The 18,678-nt window shown below is 29.2% G+C and overlaps 1 protein-coding gene across 1 annotated transcript in view; it reads right to left on the bottom strand.

The window, feature by feature from the left end:
- Positions 1-7,856: 7,856 nt before the first annotated feature.
- Positions 7,857-18,678, bottom strand: part of LOC111639940 (gastrula zinc finger protein XlCGF8.2DB-like) — a 14,496-nt gene continuing 3,674 nt past the window's right edge. Inside the window, exons 2-4 of the mRNA XM_023385903.1 lie at positions 18,075-18,457; positions 17,905-17,930; positions 7,857-8,383 (exon numbers count right to left, since the gene is read on the bottom strand). Coding sequence (XP_023241671.1) covers positions 7,929-8,383; positions 17,905-17,930; positions 18,075-18,457 — 864 coding nt within the window. The 3' untranslated portion in view covers positions 7,857-7,928. The remainder of the gene's footprint in view (positions 8,384-17,904; positions 17,931-18,074; positions 18,458-18,678) is intronic.

The raw sequence follows: 18,678 nt of genomic DNA on the forward strand, positions 1-18,678 counted from the left end.
ATTTATAATCAGCACTTTATTGTTAAAAGGATCCTTCATTGTTTATCATACGACGAAATTTTTCCCTTACTTTCATTTTAACGCTGTAAAATTTTCCAAGAGAGTTTCTTAAATTGTTAGAATATTTAAAATCAACAAACAATGTAGGAATTTTACATACACACTAATTAACTGTATAAATTATAATAAATATATTTTTAAAAAATCAAATAGTTTTCCTCTATCCTGATTTTAAGTAATAGATAGAGTACAAATTTAAACTTTATTTTACTCAACTCTGTTAGAGGATAAACTTATATCGCTTTACTCCTGAAAGTGTTTGAAAAGGAAAGGAGAGGGAAAGAAACCTTAGAAACTTGGATTATTCGTTGGATTTTTTACACTATTGGTAGATATTTGGTATATCCAATTCACCGATTACCGATTTAAGTCGAAGTTTAGATCAAAGTTTTGAAATTCAGCATTTTATGGTATTTGGAAGCTGGTAATAAATTTGTAGCCTAACCTGCACAAGAGAGTGATCTAAGCGCGATTTTATGGAGGATGGGAAGCTATTGTTCAGGGTAGAGAACATTTTAATGGGTTAAGGTAATAAGATGATAGCTTTAGTAATCTTTCCCAAATGATCAAAGGCACGCTTTGGGTCCTATTTGTATCCTCTTATGAAGAATTGAGTGGATAATTCCATTGTGGCTTTTCAACTGTTTCTATTAAATTCCTGTTTGTTTTATTTTTTTTTCAAAATTATGACGTATTTAAAATGTTATTTAAATTATTAATAAAAAATAAATGTCAGAATTAAGGTGCATTCTGTATTATATTCTTAAAATTATATTATTAATATAATTGTATTGTTTTCAGTAGTAAAAACGTATTGTTCATTATAAGGAAAAATCTATATAATTTTGATTATAATACGATACATATGCTAATAATATTGTTATTATTATTATAGGTCGATATACTATCTGCTCCATTTTTTATATTAATAACTTTTTTCCCCCCACTTATAAATAAATTATTTTCTAATATTTCAATTCGAATATTGTTTGTATCTGTTTATCTATTAAGAAACATTTCAAGCAATGAATTTTTAAAGTGTTATTCTTTAAATTTATCGAAATCCATAATATCGAATGTACTCTTCATCAATAAATATAGGAAAATTTACCTCATGTTTACCTTCATTCCTCTATTCTATAAATACGGATTGATGTATTGATTAGATATATAAGTATACAGAATCACTAGATTAATCTACACGTATAAATTTTATTTATTGATGTATTTTATAAGTCTAGTCGATAGATTCAATAATGTTATTTTAAAAATTGACTACTTAATTAACATTAGCAATAAAATTAGTCAACTTATTTATATTATTTTTTAATTCTTTTTTTTTTACTTTCTCGTGTTGATATATTCTCAAATTACACTTTCATCTTTCAATACGATTTCTAAATTCTTAATTGACTCACTAACTAAAAAAAAAATTCATTTTTTATGTCCTGTATCCTGTTTATTTTCTTTATATTTTTTTTTATATTCTAAAGTTTCTACAAGTCTAATAGCTTTATCTGAATTCTTTTTATTCGTTTATTTGTTTTTATATGTTTAATTTATTTTGTTTTTATTACTCGTCATGCAGCTGCAGCAGTTTTGTTTTGCTATTTAATCTTAAATAGCTTATTTCCTTTATTGCTATGGAACATTATACTCGAAAAATAAATAAAATAATTACTCTATAAACAAATTTTACTTTAAAAATATTATCTATATATATATAAAAATAAAATTGAATGGAAAATAAAGAAAATTATTTTAAATTATGCAATTTTCCTTACCGTGTTTAACTAATCTATCACTTCACTAATTTATCCATTAGAATTGCAAATAGGTAGCAGTTTTTCTTGTAAATTCATGGAAATTATATTCATAATTTTCTCTTAATTTCTAATTATCAAATTCTTCAAAATTAGAAACTGTGACTGAGCATAAATTAGTATAAATTCCATAACCTATTTTACTTGTATTTACAAACAATATAAAGTCTATAATTTCATCCCCTAATCAGCCAAGCGTGAAAGATCTGATATTATTGTTACACCTGATATTAATCCACTGTATAATACAATTACACCCACGAAACACATCTCTTTCGTCGTTATCTTTTATCATTTAGATAGTCACGAATGTTGTGGATGACATCATTAATTTGTCACGTAATCTTGACCTACTGAGATTTAAACTATAGATATAATGAATGCTTAAACATTACGAGTTTAATTTTTAGAATATAATCAACATTTTAAGGCTTGTAATTTATATAAATACTTATTATTATTATTATTATTTTTAATGTCTCTTCACATATTTCTAACAGGATTTTCAGGTGTAATTCCTGTACTGTACTGTACATACATTGCTTTTAATTTAAATTCTAAATTTTTTTTTTAAATTTCGTCTCTTAAAACTGAATTATCTTAAATTCTAACGAATAATGTTTTAAATTTTTAAATAAAAAATAAATTATTACATACTTTCTATATTTATAAATATATTCTCTTCTCTTTCTTATCCTCTTCCTCATCCCCTTCTCTCTCCTCATTGCTTCTACTCCTAATAATAATAATTAATTAATTAATTGTTATTCAGAATTTTATGTCACGTTTTAAATTGCCTTAAATTTTCAAATAAAAAATAATTTATTACATTTATTGTATTATAAAATATGTCAAACAATTTTTGTTTTTCTCTCCCTTAAATTACTGTTAACATTGTGAATTTATGATTTCAGTTGAATTCGAACTCTTAAATCACATTGTTAAAATAATAAACAATTTCGACTGGAAAAAAATATCAAGAAAAGATATAGAAAGAGAACAAACAATACCAGAACGTGATTAGAGTTACACATCAACTTGTCTGTTCCTTCCGCAGAATAATAAGTGATCCTGAAGAAACAATTCCCATGTGATTTAGAATTATACAATACACTTTACGTAATTTTATCATATTTTTATTATTTTAATTTAAAATTTTTTTAAATTAATTATAAAACGTAAAAAAGTACTTAATAAATATCATTTAAAAAGTAATAATTAAACTGATTAATAAGCTAGTCGAATTTTATTATTGTTATTATTATTTTATAATGCTACCAATTTATTAGATATATATATATTTTTTTTCTACAGGGTGGTTCAAAATTCAGTTTACCGTATTTTGTTTTGTGTGGTTTTAAACATGTTTAAGAATACGTATCATAAAATAAATTTAGAATACTTTTTTTTCTCTTTTACAATATTGGTAAAAGATAATAAAAAAATACATTTAAACTAATTATTTTTTCAGTTAAATTATTTAATTAATTAAAATTAAGTCATCATAATGATTAACTGATTTTTGAGCCACCCTTATCGAATCTTGTAAATTATTTTTGTTCGTAATTTAAATAATAATAATAATGCCAATTATATATATATTTTTTGTTCCAATATTAATTTAATTAGAATGAATATAATAATAATAATAATAATAATATTTTATTTTCAATCAACAAAAATAAATTCTGTATCGATTTTTTTCTTTTTAGTAAATTGAAACAAATTTTAAGAATTAATAAAATAAACTAATAAAAATAATAATATAATTTTATTTATAAATTTCGAATTTAATGTATTATTATTATTATTATTGAAATAGAATTCTAAATTTGTTCATTTGATTTCTATTGTTCAAAAAAATTCAGAATTAGGTTAATCAAATAAAGGTTAAGTTAAACATAAATATTGAATTAAATTAGGGGGAAAATATATTTTTTTAAAAAAAGGTTTATTTTATTTAATTTTAATTAAATTTTTAAAGGGACTTTATTTTTATATTTCTGAAAATCTGTTGTAAAAAAATTTCATTTAAATTAATAAATATTTTATTAGTTTTTTAAATTAACAAAAGCTCACGATTTATAATTATATATATATATATAAAATTGTTGGTATCAAATTTACAAGTAGCTCTATTAATAAAAGGGAAAGTAATCTGTTAACTACTATACGTGAAAAATGAATAATGATTCTCTACTCTTTCATATTATGATTTCTTTCTGCTGTTATCAAACGTGCCATTACATATGCAGATCATTCTAATTAATTCCTACCAAACACTGAAAGAGATCATCTTTTCCTACTATCTACACCCTCTATCTTTAAATATATTCACAAGTTAGTTTCTATAATGAAAAGATGGTTGCCTTGTGTGAGGTCTATTATGTATCTCCACCTAAATCCATTGTCATGAGGGAGGGGTCCAGGAACATGTATGTCCTGTTGAGAAAAAGATGTGGATAATCATTGCTTCTCCATAGACAGTCATTGTTACAATGAAAACCTCCTCTATAAAACTATCCACTTACTGTTATGGAAAATAGGCAAGACTATTTCGTGTTCTGATAAATAAAATCGAGTGTAGTTTGATATACATTAGAAATATTTAAATAATTTTTTATATAAATTATAATTAAGGTAACTAAATTAAGACGTAATAAAGCTCAATTTATTGATGTAGAGCCTTAAAAGGAGAAGTCTCGTGTATTGTATTTAGATTTAAATTTATGAGGATGGCAATTTAAAATTATAAAATATATGGTGTTATTTATAGGCATTTAAAAAGATTTATGTTGTTTATTGAAATACATTTATAATAGTGTCAGTAGCAAGTACAGGAAAATTTAAAGCTAAGAGTTTGTAGCTAACATCTCCGTTTGGGAAACTAATCAACAGCAGGAGATATGTACGTCCTGCAGTTTTTATTTTTATTTTTATTTATTTATTTATTTATTTTTTCTTCTTAGTTTTTTTTTTCAGTCCTTAAACCTTATTTGGTCTACATGAGGTCATCATCCGCAAAGCAAAACCCGTGAAAGGGGGAAGTTTCCATGGTAACTGCTACTAAAGAGCACAGTAGTCACGATTCTGACTAGACGTGATCTTAACCGTTCAATTCCTGTGTTTTAATTGTCTTTTCGACTTTTAAAGCAAAATTTTAATGGTTTGTTTGTGGAATTATGTTTAAAGGTTCTTTTCAAAAAATTCTTTACTACAGAGCAAACACTTTATTTTACTTTTTTGCATTAAGTAGAATTAACTCTCGACGTTACCAAGAGAATTCCATTGTAAAAAAAAAAAACTATAATAATATTAGATATTAAAAATATAAATTATGTCGAATTTAAATCGTCTTAAACTTTAAAAAAAAGGGGGGGCAAAGAAGATGTAAAATGAAAGTATGTATAAAGAAAACACGCTTTAATCTTTTGTTTTTCTTAAGAAAAATCTATTTTAACATAATTCCGTATTCAAGAAGTATACTTATTAATATGTTCTTATACTAATTCTCAAAACAACTTTTGCATTAAGAAAGGGGATAGCATTCAATTATGCAAATTAGGTTCATTTACCTGTTTATGTAAATGAAGATCTTATTGTATACGTTCAAGAACGTAGCAATTATATGAGTGGGTGTTTATTCAGCACAATTTACGATTCTTTCTTTTTCTTAAATGCTTTTTTCTTTTCTTTCATTTTTTAGTTTTATCCAAACAAAAATGCTGATATTAAGAAGTTTCGCCATCTTGTATTAAGCCACTGCTACACAATAGATAAAAGTTAACTTTATCTAACTATTTACGTAATTTTATTTAAATTTGCAAAACTGTAGACATTGTAATTATAAAAATTAAATGATTCTAAATTATAATTTTATTAAAGTTACTTCTAAAAGTTTAAAGGTGATAAAATTCGTCTAAAATTAAAATTTTTTAAAAAAATAAATCTGAATAACAATATGAATATGATTTTTAAAAAAAACGAATAATATTTTCAATAAAAATTTTAATAATTTATTTAAACTATATTCTAACATTTCAGAAATTTCCACTTCACGAACGAACGACTTTATCAATGAAAAAAAAAAAAAAAAAAAAAAGACTTTTTAAGTAGGACATTCCGATTTTAATTAACCTTTCTGCCTTCTCTGATTCATAAAGTATGAGTGAGAAAGAACATGTGACAAGAGAAACAACAAGAATTGTCATTGAAACATATATTTATGTTTGCCGCTGATTTATTAACTGAATAACAAAGCCCTTGATGAAACAATCTCCTTTGATACATCTGACATGAGAAGCATTTAAAGTTTAAATAAAATAATTAAATAATTCTAAACAATTTTATTAAATAATCGGACAGATTTCTATCTGCTTATTTAATAAAATTAAGTATAATGCATTGATTAACAAGACTTTTATGTGATAAAAATTTAAATTTTAAGTAAATTTTTAATCAATTTTTCGAATTTTTTTTATATATAAAAATCTTAACTTTATTTTCTATCTTGAGGTCATATTTTTTAATATATATTTTTTTTAATCAAGTAGAAGTTCTTACTATATTTTATTGTTTTCAATATATATATATAGTTTTCATGAATTATTTATATTAATAAATTTGAATTCTTAGCTATACACTTCGAAACATTAATATTTAAATGAAGCTAAACTGATATTAAATAAGGAAAAAAAAATATTTAATAACAACTCTCTGCATTAATATTCAAATTAGAGATCTATATTATGAGTATTAGAGAAGTTTTTACTAGATTCTAAACCGAATTTTTCTTTTCTATATATATATATTTAATCTATCAGAAATAATCAGATTCATGAATAGAAATTAGTAATGTTTAATTGAGATTAAAGAAGAGAAAAAAAATTACTGTGGAAATCACTAACATTCACTCAAGGCCCGTTTAAATTATTACACTTAGTTCATCTTTACCATTAAGTGTCACTGACCGACAGAAAAACGCCTATCTAGTTTAACGATCGGTGTAGACCACTAAGGTGTAGAATAATGATTACTAGCTGTCAGAGAGTAACCATATGGATGGATAGCTGTTAGTAAAGTCTATGCATGTAGATAAAGTGTTTGGAACCAGTTTGCATCCACAAAAATATCTTTTCACGTTTTTGAAGTTTCAAAAAATTTATATAATTTAACAAATCTGAATAATGTTCTATTCTATTGCAAATTTTTCAAATATAATATATATATATATATAATACTTTTTATTGAACTTCAATTTACATTAAATATATATACTTTAAAAATTTAAAAATTATTTAAATAATGATTATAATGATGATATTCAAATTATAATTAAATTTAACATTAATTTTAATTGTTATATTTTAATATGTTAAAATCAAAGTAATAAATTAATTAATTAAGAAGAATTTATGCATTGTTAATTACTAAAAATATTTATATGATTTTAAAAAAATTGTTTCGAACTTTTTAACATTATTTCTAGTATGAAAAACGTGTTTTTACTGTTAAAATTTTTAGTAATTTTATTGTAAAATAGTAATTCTTAGTAAAATAGATAGGAAATTATCTTTCAGAACTGTTATCCAAAACTTAAAGTATATTTTTGATAAGATGAATGATTTGAAGTCAAATATTTTGCATTATATTATATACGTATACATATACAGTATTATTTAAATATAATAGTTTTGTTGTTAAAAGTAATAAGATAAAACAACTGAACACTTGCAGGTTCGAACCAAACCAGACCAGACGAGCTGGTAGAGTGGATTTTTCGGGGTTTTTCACGTGTCTAACAGTTACATAGGGGCAAGTTTCCTATAGAAAGTTCTTCAGAGAGACAAATCCAAATGGCAGAGTGCCCAAGATTTAGTTGCTTTATTACATCAATCAAATTCTAAAAAAATAACGGACAAATTTTGAAAGAAATTGATTTCAAAATTAAAAGAAAAAAAAAAGCTTTACGAATGTTTATTTGGAAGGTGTTTCCTGTGATAACTTAATCAATTAATTAATTAAGCTGAATTTTCAAAACAGTTTTCAAGTATTTTGCCCTGAGTGAATGCGAAGATGACGTATTACATGATCTTTCCTTGAAAATTTCCGTTTGCAGTAATCACAAGCAAATGGCTTTTCGCCAGTGTGAATGCGAAGATGTTTTACTACACTTTGTCTTTGTGTAAAGCTCCGTTTGCAATGATCGCAGGTAAAAGGTATCTCTCCAGAATGAATCCTAACGTGCTGTCGTAAATTGCACATATGACTGAATCTTCGAGCGCAGAACTGACAAGAGAATGGCTTTTCTCCCGTGTGAGTCCTGCGATGACGTTCTAATTCTCTTTTCCGACGGAAGGCTTTTCCACAATCTTCACAGAGAAATTTATTTGCGTTTTCATGCACAAAACCTATAGAAATGTCAAACGATGTTATATCTGAATTTAAACATCGAACATAAATCAATAAATAGAACCACAAATGCAGAAAAACATGTTCGACTTATTGGCTATATCTTAAAAATAAATCTATATTTAATCTAAAATATGTCCAATTTCAAATTTATCGTAAAATGCAGAAAACAAAACGTTTATAACAATTTCTTCGATTCTTTCGGTCCTCACAAAAATTGTTCAAGGTTTATTTACAAAAATATTTTTTTTGATAAATTTATAACAAAGAAAGTCTTTCCGATCTTTAAATCCATTTTCTCAGTAGTAAATGTTAACTTCNTGCATTAAGACAGAAATGGAAGCGAAAGATTTGAAGATAATTATCACATAATTTAATGGGGAGAGAATGTTAATAAGAAAAGAATGGAATTTTTCTATTATGGACTGTAATAAATGGTTTGTTACTTAAACAATCTGCCAAAGTGTTTCTATTGATTATTATGATATTACAGTGGTACCTCGTACTTCAGAGTTCGAGCTCTAAATTCGTCTGGGTTTTTCAAAGTTCGAACTGATCGAGCAACGGGAAAAATGCTCTCGAAAGTTAAATGCAATGGGTTGTGCGTTTAAGTGTTCTCTCGCTTCTCGCGTTACCTCCGATGAATTCTGTACTTTTTTACGTTTTATTTTTGATGTGTTCGAATATATATTGCATTGCGACATTTATTTGCTCTATTTATCTTAAATTATGTGTGTTTGCTGTTTTAAGTTTATCGAAATGAGTATTGTTTAGGGTGTGGGAAAGTTTGTTTGTTTAGTTATGGCAACAGGATGGCCTATAAAGGGGATCCCTTCCGGGAGGTTTTTTAAGGGAAATTGGTCGTTATTTAGGCGTTACAGACGTGAAGAAAACTCGGAAAACTCAACGTGGCTAGCCCATACGATCGAGGCGCGAACCCAGGACCGAACTCCCAGTGTTCAGGGAGCATAGACCGCTCGACCACTGGTGGGCCGTGTGGGAAAGAGTTAATACATGCAAATTATTTTACATACTCGCACCAATGTTTACGGAAATATTTTCATACTGCCGTATACCAATTTAAGTAAGTTTTTAAATAATAGATTCGTACAAACCTGGCAAATTGCTCGAGCGTTTCCAACGTCAGAGATAGTCTGANGAAAGATTTGAAGATAATTATCACATAATTTAATGGGGAGAGAATGTTAATAAGAAAAGAATGGAATTTTTCTTTTATCGACTGTAATAAATGGTTTCTTACTTAAACAATCTACCAAAGTGTTTCTATTGATTATAATGATATTACAGTGGTACCTCGTACTTTAGAGTTCGAGCTGTAAATTCGACTGGGTTCTTCGAAGTTCGAACTGATCGAGCAACGGGAAAAATGCTGTCGAAACTTAAATGCAATGTGTTGTTTATGTTAAATGTGCTATTTATCTTAAATGATGTGTGTTTGCTGTTTTAAGTTTATTGAAATGAGTATTGTTTAGGGTGTGGAAAAGTTTGTTTGTTTAGTTATGGCAACGGGATGGCCTATAAAGGGGATGCCTTCCGGGAGGTGTTTTTTAAAAGAAATTGGCCGCTATTTAGGCGTTACAGACGTAAAGAAAACTCAACCTGGCTAGCCCATACGAGCGAGGCGTAAACTCAAAACAAAACTTCCAATGTTCAGGGAGCAAAGACCGCTTGACCACTGGTGGGCCGTGTGAGAAAGAGTTAATACATGCAAATTATTTTACATACTCGCACCAATGTTTACGGAAATATTTTCATACTGCCGTATACCAATTTAAGTAAGTTTTTAAATAATAGTTTCGTACAAACCTGGCAAATTGCTCGAGCATTTCCAACGTCAGTGATAGTCTGAGAATGAAATTCCGTTCATTCGGACACACAATTACGAAGTGTTTCAATAATCCTCCTTTGTGTATCAAGGATGCTCGCGACACGACCACAGATTCTCTATTCTCGTTAGTTATAGTTATTTCCTCGAGGTTGAATCTTTCTCGAACTCCTACGTTCGACATGTTCCTTCGCTCTAACAATTAGATTGTTGGAAATTCGTAGGAATAACAACGAAAATTGTCAGAAATTCGTAGGAATAACAACGAAAATTGTCAGAAATTCTAAAATATCACTCAATGGTTTCGTTTAGCCATAAACATACTTACAATACTTACAATACAAAAGAAACGATTAAGTTGTCGATAATACAGTTTATATGCAAATGAGCTCATGGAAATGATTGATGCCGAAAAATATTGTCTAAAAGTGTTTTAATTTTTACAAAATATTCTCGTTTATAAAAAATATAATTTAGAAAAGTTGTTGTTATAAAAACGGTGTTTACGATTTATATTCTATAAATTTTCTTCTATTTAAATAATTTACATTTCTTAATTTCTTTTCATATAAACTGATAGAAACATTTTGGAAATACATTGAAATATCGTTGCTTCGAGTCTTGATTTAAATTACGCAAATACGATAAAAACTGAAAATTATGAGTGGAAAACTATCGGGTGCTGATCGTCCTTGATACAGCTATACAAATGAGCTGAGCACAGCTCGGAATTTTTAAGATTCAACTGGGCTCTCGGCTGGAGTAAAAACTACGGATTGGTTCAGCTCCAGATGAATTTCTTTACTTTCCGTTTACGCAATATATCGCCTTTCTGCTCTTGTTAAATTGCAGTATCTTTATGGTGTAAGTTTTCGGTATCATCCTATATCGTAATAAATATGGTCGGTTGGTACGTGAAAATTGTTTCAACCTCATTCCTNAAATATTCCAATTGAAACGTTCGTCTCACCTTATAAATTCAATATTATCGTTGTCGGCATTTCTCTTCCTTACAACAAATTCCTTCCTTTTTTAATTAAAAAAGACTAAATTTTCTCCTTTTTATAATACACAAACCCCCCAATCTCTCCCAACTTTAATCGAATTGGCGGTTAAGTCGGCAGTTACAATTTTAAAAAATCTAGTGGCTCCACCTGACATTCAAAAGCAAAAAGTCAAAAAACATCGACGTCACTCACTAACGTTACGTAATTTCTTCAACAAAATTTTATCTCGAGTGTATATCGCATATTCCCAATTGAATAATTATTAGTACACAATACGCGTAATTATTTATTGCTAATCGAAACGTCCATCGACATTTATTATCTGATATTATCTTTCAATGTTTAATTATTCTCGTCGTTTCGGCATTGTATTTATTGATTGTATTGTAATTGCTTCTTCTGATAATTGGGAAATATAGCGTATATTCGTGACTACTTTTCAACTTTTTTCAATTTCTTCCTCTAATTTATACAATAAAAAAATTTCCGCTGAAAACAATTTCGTCTAAAGCGTATACCAAATATATTTTTATTGAAAAGATTTAAGAACAATCGAAGTTTGTGTTACACGAATAAAGCTGTTCTATGTGTTCTTTTTCTAGTCACATATCTAAGCAATTTTTAGTTCTTTTCACGTATTCTCTGGATGGTCGTAATTGCAGATGTAATGAGGTCCCGGAGCTTTGCCAATCACGTGGTTAATGGTGGCTCATAAACCGTGTTCTTTAGATACTTCAACAGAAGAGAATTCACACGGCGAGTTATCTGAACGCGTGGAAAGTATCGATACAGAGCTTCATCGTTGATTCAACGTCCATTCTAGCAGTGGTGAAGTTCTGCGTTCAAGTACGACGCACCTCGGTATGTAGCTCAGAAGCTCCATTCTTCTTTAAACAAAGTAATAGGAAAGTCTTTTGTTTCGTAGCCACTATTTTGACAACGAATGTCGAATGCTACTTGGTGTGTGGAGAGGAAATCTTCATAACTGCGCTTCAAATTTCGAAAATTTCTCTATTGATTCGTGTCTGGAGTGGATACCCAGCGCGATACTTTGAAGTTACAGAACTTTAAGGCCCCGATTATTTATTTATAATAACACTGTATATTGAAGAGATTGGATATGGAAATATTTTTAAAACAATTAAATAACCATCATTTTTTTTATTAGTATTCATTCCTATTAATAATTTTCTGTAAATCTGCAGACTTAAAGATAAATGTTCGAACTATAAAGAGTAAAATCAAATAAAGAATGCTTATAAAGTCTAGAAACAGTTATGCCGGCATTTGTAAGCATTCATATTGGATATCATGAGCTGCAGGTTCAATTCAATTTCAATAATTTACAAGCTTCTTCAAGTGACATTAGATTAGAATAATGTAAAGATTTGTGCGTTATAAAATGGCGTAAACGTAGACTAAGAAGTTTTGTTAGTAAAAGGAAACTCCTGACAATCATATTGAATTTAATGGATGAAATAAACATTTCGCATAAAACATTTCCAAGTAAAAATTCATTTTTTAACTGAAATAATTAAGAAATTTTATATTTTATACGATATCCTAGTGAATATATGAATAAATTTTATAAATTCGATAAATATTTACTAAATTTAAATTAGAAAATAAGTAAAGGGTTNACAAAACTACGGATTGGTTCAGCTCCAGATGAATTTCTTTACTTTCCGTTTACGCAATATATCGCCTTTCTGCTCTTGTTAAATTGCAGTATCTTTATGGTGTAAGTTTTCGGTATCATCCTATATCGTAATAAATATGGTCGGTTGGTACGTGAAAATTGTTTCAACCTCATTCAAATAAGGTATATGAAACTATCTTCGTCATTTATAGATAGCTTCGACGATTACTGGCGATATTTGTATGTATTAAAGTATATCCAATTTATTGATTAGTTTTTGAATTTGCATCTTTATTCTTCCTTTTTTCTGTTATTCTATATGCTTTGAGTTTTATTTTCCCCTGTTTCTGTTGGCATCTATTTCTTAATATATTAAATTAGGTAAAGGTGAAGAAACGAAATTTGGCACGATAACTCGTATATAAGGAAAATTGTGCTATTAAATTTTCCTGGTTGAAGCTGGAGCGAGTGGGAAAATGAAGAGAGGATCACGTGTCGTACCTCGGATGAGGCCAGACTTAATAAAAATGCTATTCGTTATTAAAATTTACAATATTTTTATAAATTCATCTTTACCGTAAGATCTTTCATAATAGAAAAGAGATATGAAAAATTTTAAACTTAAATGAACGATATTCTTAGTGTTTCTCTTGATGATTCATAATGTAATGTCATTCTCTGAGTACTTTCTGTTAAAAGTGAAGGGATTGTGTATAATGATACACTGAGTGTAAACTACGTTTTATTGAACAAACAAATACAAAGAACAGTCGACCAGCACAAGGCTTTTGTTTAGTTTCTAACATGGCGGAACTCGGTACAAAATCAGGCGCGGAACGATGTGACGCACCCTGGCAGTTGTGAATAACAGTACAAAATTCACATTTCTTAACACTTTCCACATTATAATATTGGAAATCAAATGTTAGTCAAATTATTACATTCAAGAATTCAGACAAATGATGTAGAAAAACTTCCTAGACAAGTCGTTTGAAAAGCTACGGGAATTCACTAAACTTCATTGTTATTACCAATTCTTATCATCACTGTATTGTTTTATAAAGGCTTCTTACTATGCGCTGTATTATGAACATTATTTTATTTTGTGTTGAGATAGATATTCATGATTCTAATGTGTTTCGTTATGTGTCCGTACATACAGATATTTCTTTTTACTAAATAAGAAATAAAATAATCTCTGAGTACAGTCGACCGGCCTATTACACTGTTGTTAATTCCGTTTTATATGAATTCCGTGTTCTAAGAGTGACTTATATTTTACAAATACGTGTGCAGGGCTGTGAACGGCTCACGTATTTGTAGAATATAAGTGACTCGTACAATACGGAATTCATATAAAACAAAATTATCAACGGTGTTATAGAGGGGGGTCGACTTTATTTTCCGTCATAACGTTGCATTAAACAATTCAAAAGGTAAATTAAAACTTCTCAGTCGTTTGTTATTCAACAATGACTGTCACCATTTTACTTTCTTCTAACAAAGCTTCTTTATTTCTTAATTACAATAAGAAAACTCAATCTTACAATTCGACAACACTTTATTGTCATAACTACATAAATTACATAAAAGAAATATTTAAATCAATAAAATAAATATTGAACGAAATCTAAAATATTCAAAATTTGAAAAAGGTCTTTACGAATATTTATTCGAAAGGTGTTTCCTGTGATAATTTAAACTGAATTTTCAAGACAATTTTAAAGTATTTTGCCCTGTGTGAATGCGAAGATGACTTATTAGATGATGTTTCCTTGAAAATCTCCGTTTGCAGTGATCACAAGCAAATGGCTTTTCGCCAGTGTGAATGCGAAGATGTTTTACTAGATTTTGTCTTTGTGTAAAGTTCCGTTTGCAATGGTCGCAAGTAAAAGGTTTCTCTCCAAAATGAATCCTAACGTGCCGTCGTAAACTGTATTTACGACTGAATCTTCGAGCGCAGAACTGACAAGAATATGGCTTTTCTCCCGTGTGAATGCGAAGATGTTTTACTAGATTTTGTCTTCGTGTAAAGCTCCGTTTGCAATGGTCGCAGGTAAAAGGTTTCTCTCCAGAATAATGGAATTTTTCTTTTATCGACTGTAATAAATGGTTTCTTACTTAAACAATCTACCAAAGTGTTTCTATTGATTATAATGATATTACAGTGGTACCTCGTACTTTAGAGTTCGAGCTGTAAATTCGACTGGGTTCTTCGAAGTTCGAACTGATCGAGCAACGGGAAAAATGCTCTCGAAGCTTAAATGCAATGGGTTGTGCGTTTAAGTGTTCTCTCGCTTCTCGCGTTACCTCCGATGAATTCTGTACTTTTTTACGTTTTATTTTTGATGTGTTCGAATATATATTGCATTGCGACATTTATTTGCTCTATTTATCTTAAATTATGTGTGTTTGCTGTTTTAAGTTTATCGAAATGAGTATTGTTTAGGGTGTGGGAAAGTTTGTTTGTTTAGTTATGGCAACAGGATGGCCTATAAAGGGGATCCCTTCCGGGAGGTTTTTTAAGGGAAATTGGTCGTTATTTAGGCGTTACAGACGTGAAGAAAACTCGGAAAACTCAACGTGGCTAGCCCATACGATCGAGGCGCGAACCCAGGACCGAACTCCCAGTGTTCAGGGAGCATAGACCGCTCGACCACTGGTGGGCCGTGTGGGAAAGAGTTAATACATGCAAATTATTTTACATACTCGCACCAATGTTTACGGAAATATTTTCATACTGCCGTATACCAATTTAAGTAAGTTTTTAAATAATAGATTCGTACAAACCTGGCAAATTGCTCGAGCGTTTCCAACGTCAGAGATAGTCTGACAATGAAATTCCGTTCATTCGGACACACAATTACGAAGTGTTTCAATAATCCTCCTTTGTGTATCAAGGATTTTCGCGACACGACCACAGATTCTCTATTCTCGTTAGTTATAGTTATTTCCTCGAGGTTGAATCTTTCTCGAACTCCTACGTTCGACATGTTCCTTCGCTCTAACAATTAGATTGTTGGAAATTCGTAGGAATAACAACGAAAATTGTCAGAAATTCGTAGGAATAACAACGAAAATTGTCAGAAATTCTAAAATATCACTCAATGGTTTCGTTTAGCCATAAACATACTTACAATACTTACAATACAAAAGAAACGATTAAGTTGTCGATAATACAGTTTATATGCAAATGAGCTCATGGAAATGATTGATGCCGAAAAATATTGTCTAAAAGTGTTTTAATTTTTACAAAATATTCTCGTTTATAAAAAATATAATTTAGAAAAGTTGTTGTTATAAAAACGGTGTTTACGATTTATATTCTATAAATTTTCTTCTATTTAAATAATTTACATTTCTTAATTTCTTTTCATATAAACTGATAGAAACATTTTGGAAATACATTGAAATATCGTTGCTTCGAGTCTTGATTTAAATTACGCAAATACGATAAAAACTGAAAATTATGAGTGGAAAACTATCGGGTGCTGATCGTCCTTGATACAGCTATACAAATGAGCTGAGCACAGCTCGGAATTTTTAAGATTCAACTGGGCTCTCGGCTGGAGTAAAAACTACGGATTGGTTCAGCTCCAGATGAATTTCTTTACTTTCCGTTTACGCAATATATCGCCTTTCTGCTCTTGTTAAATTGCAGTATCTTTATGGTGTAAGTTTTCGGTATCATCCTATATCGTAATAAATATGGTCGGTTGGTACGTGAAAATTGTTTCAACCTCATTCAAATAAGGTATATGAAACTATCTTCGTCATTTATAGATAGCTTCGACGATTACTGGCGATATTTGTATGTATTAAAGTATATCCAATTTATTGATTAGTTTTTGAATTTGCATCTTTATTCTTCCTTTTTTCTGTTATTCTGTATGCTTTGAGTTTTATTTTCCCCTGTTTCTGTTGGCATCTATTTCTTAATATATTAAATTAGGTAAAGGTGAAGAAACGAAATTTGGCACGATAACTCGTATATAAGGAAAATTGTGCTATTAAATTTTCCTGGTTGAAGCTGGAGCGAGTGGGAAGATGAAGAGAGGATCACGTGTCGTACCTCGGATGAGGCCAGACTTAATAAAAATGCTATTCGTTATTAAAATTTACAATATTTTTATAAATTCATCTTTACCGTAAGATCTTTCATAATAGAAAAGAGATATGAAAAATTTTAAACTTAAATGAACGATATTCTTAGTGTTTCTCTTGATGATTCATAATGTAATGTCATTCTCTGAGTACTTTCTGTTAAAAGTGAAGGGATTGTGTATAATGATACACTGAGTGTAAACTACGTTTTATTGAACAAACAAATACAAAGAACAGTCGACCAGCACAAGGCTTTTGTTTAGTTTCTAACATGGCGGAACTCGGTACAAAATCAGGCGCGGAACGATGTGACGCACCCTGGCAGTTGTGAATAACAGTACAAAATTCACATTTCTTAACACTTTCCACATTATAATATTGGAAATCAAATGTTAGTCAAATTATTACATTCAAGAATTCAGACAAATGATGTAGAAAAACTTCCTAGACAAGTCGTTTGAAAAGCTACGGGAATTCACTAAACTTCATTGTTATTACCAATTCTTATCATCACTGTATTGTTTTATAAAGGCTTCTTACTATGCGCTGTATTATGAACATTATTTTATTTTGTGTTGAGATAGATATTCATGATTCTAATGTGTTTCGTTATGTGTCCGTACATACAGATATTTCTTTTTACTAAATAAGAAATAAAATAATCTCTGAGTACAGTCGACCGGCCTATTACACTGTTGTTAATTCCGTTTTATATGAATTCCGTGTTCTAAGAGTGACTTATATTTTACAAATACGTGTGCAGGGCTGTGAACGGCTCACGTATTTGTAGAATATAAGTGACTCGTACAATACGGAATTCATATAAAACAAAATTATCAACGGTGTTATAGAGGGGGGTCGACTTTATTTTCCGTCATAACGTTGCATTAAACAATTCAAAAGGTAAATTAAAACTTCTCAGTCGTTTGTTATTCAACAATGACTGTCACCATTTTACTTTCTTCTAACAAAGCTTCTTTATTTCTTAATTACAATAAGAAAACTCAATCTTACAATTCGACAACACTTTATTGTCATAACTACATAAATTACATAAAAGAAATATTTAAATCAATAAAATAAATATTGAACGAAATCTAAAATATTCAAAATTTGAAAAAGGTCTTTACGAATATTTATTCGAAAGGTGTTTCCTGTGATAATTTAAACTGAATTTTCAAGACAATTTTAAAGTATTTTGCCCTGTGTGAATGCGAAGATGACTTATTAGATGATGTTTCCTTGAAAATCTCCGTTTGCAGTGATCACAAGCAAATGGCTTTTCGCCAGTGTGAATGCGAAGATGTTTTACTAGATTTTGTCTTTGTGTAAAGTTCCGTTTGCAATGGTCGCAAGTAAAAGGTTTCTCTCCAAAATGAATCCTAACGTGCCGTCGTAAACTGTATTTACGACTGAATCTTCGAGCGCAGAACTGACAAGAATATGGCTTTTCTCCCGTGTGAATGCGAAGATGTTTTACTAGATTTTGTCTTCGTGTAAAGCTCCGTTTGCAATGGTCGCAGGTAAAAGGTTTCTCTCCAGAATAATGGAATTTTTCTTTTATCGACTGTAATAAATGGTTTCTTACTTAAACAATCTACCAAAGTGTTTCTATTGATTATAATGATATTACAGTGGTACCTCGTACTTTAGAGTTCGAGCTGTAAATTCGACTGGGTTCTTCGAAGTTCGAACTGATCGAGCAACGGGAAAAATGCTCTCGAAGCTTAAATGCAATGGGTTGTGCGTTTAAGTGTTCTCTCGCTTCTCGCGTTACCTCCGATGAAT

This window comes from Centruroides sculpturatus, unplaced genomic scaffold (assembly GCF_000671375.1).
Source record: "Centruroides sculpturatus isolate CEXI.00-Female unplaced genomic scaffold, Cexi_2.0 scaffold1264, whole genome shotgun sequence".
Lineage (NCBI taxonomy): Eukaryota > Metazoa > Arthropoda > Arachnida > Scorpiones > Buthidae > Centruroides > Centruroides sculpturatus.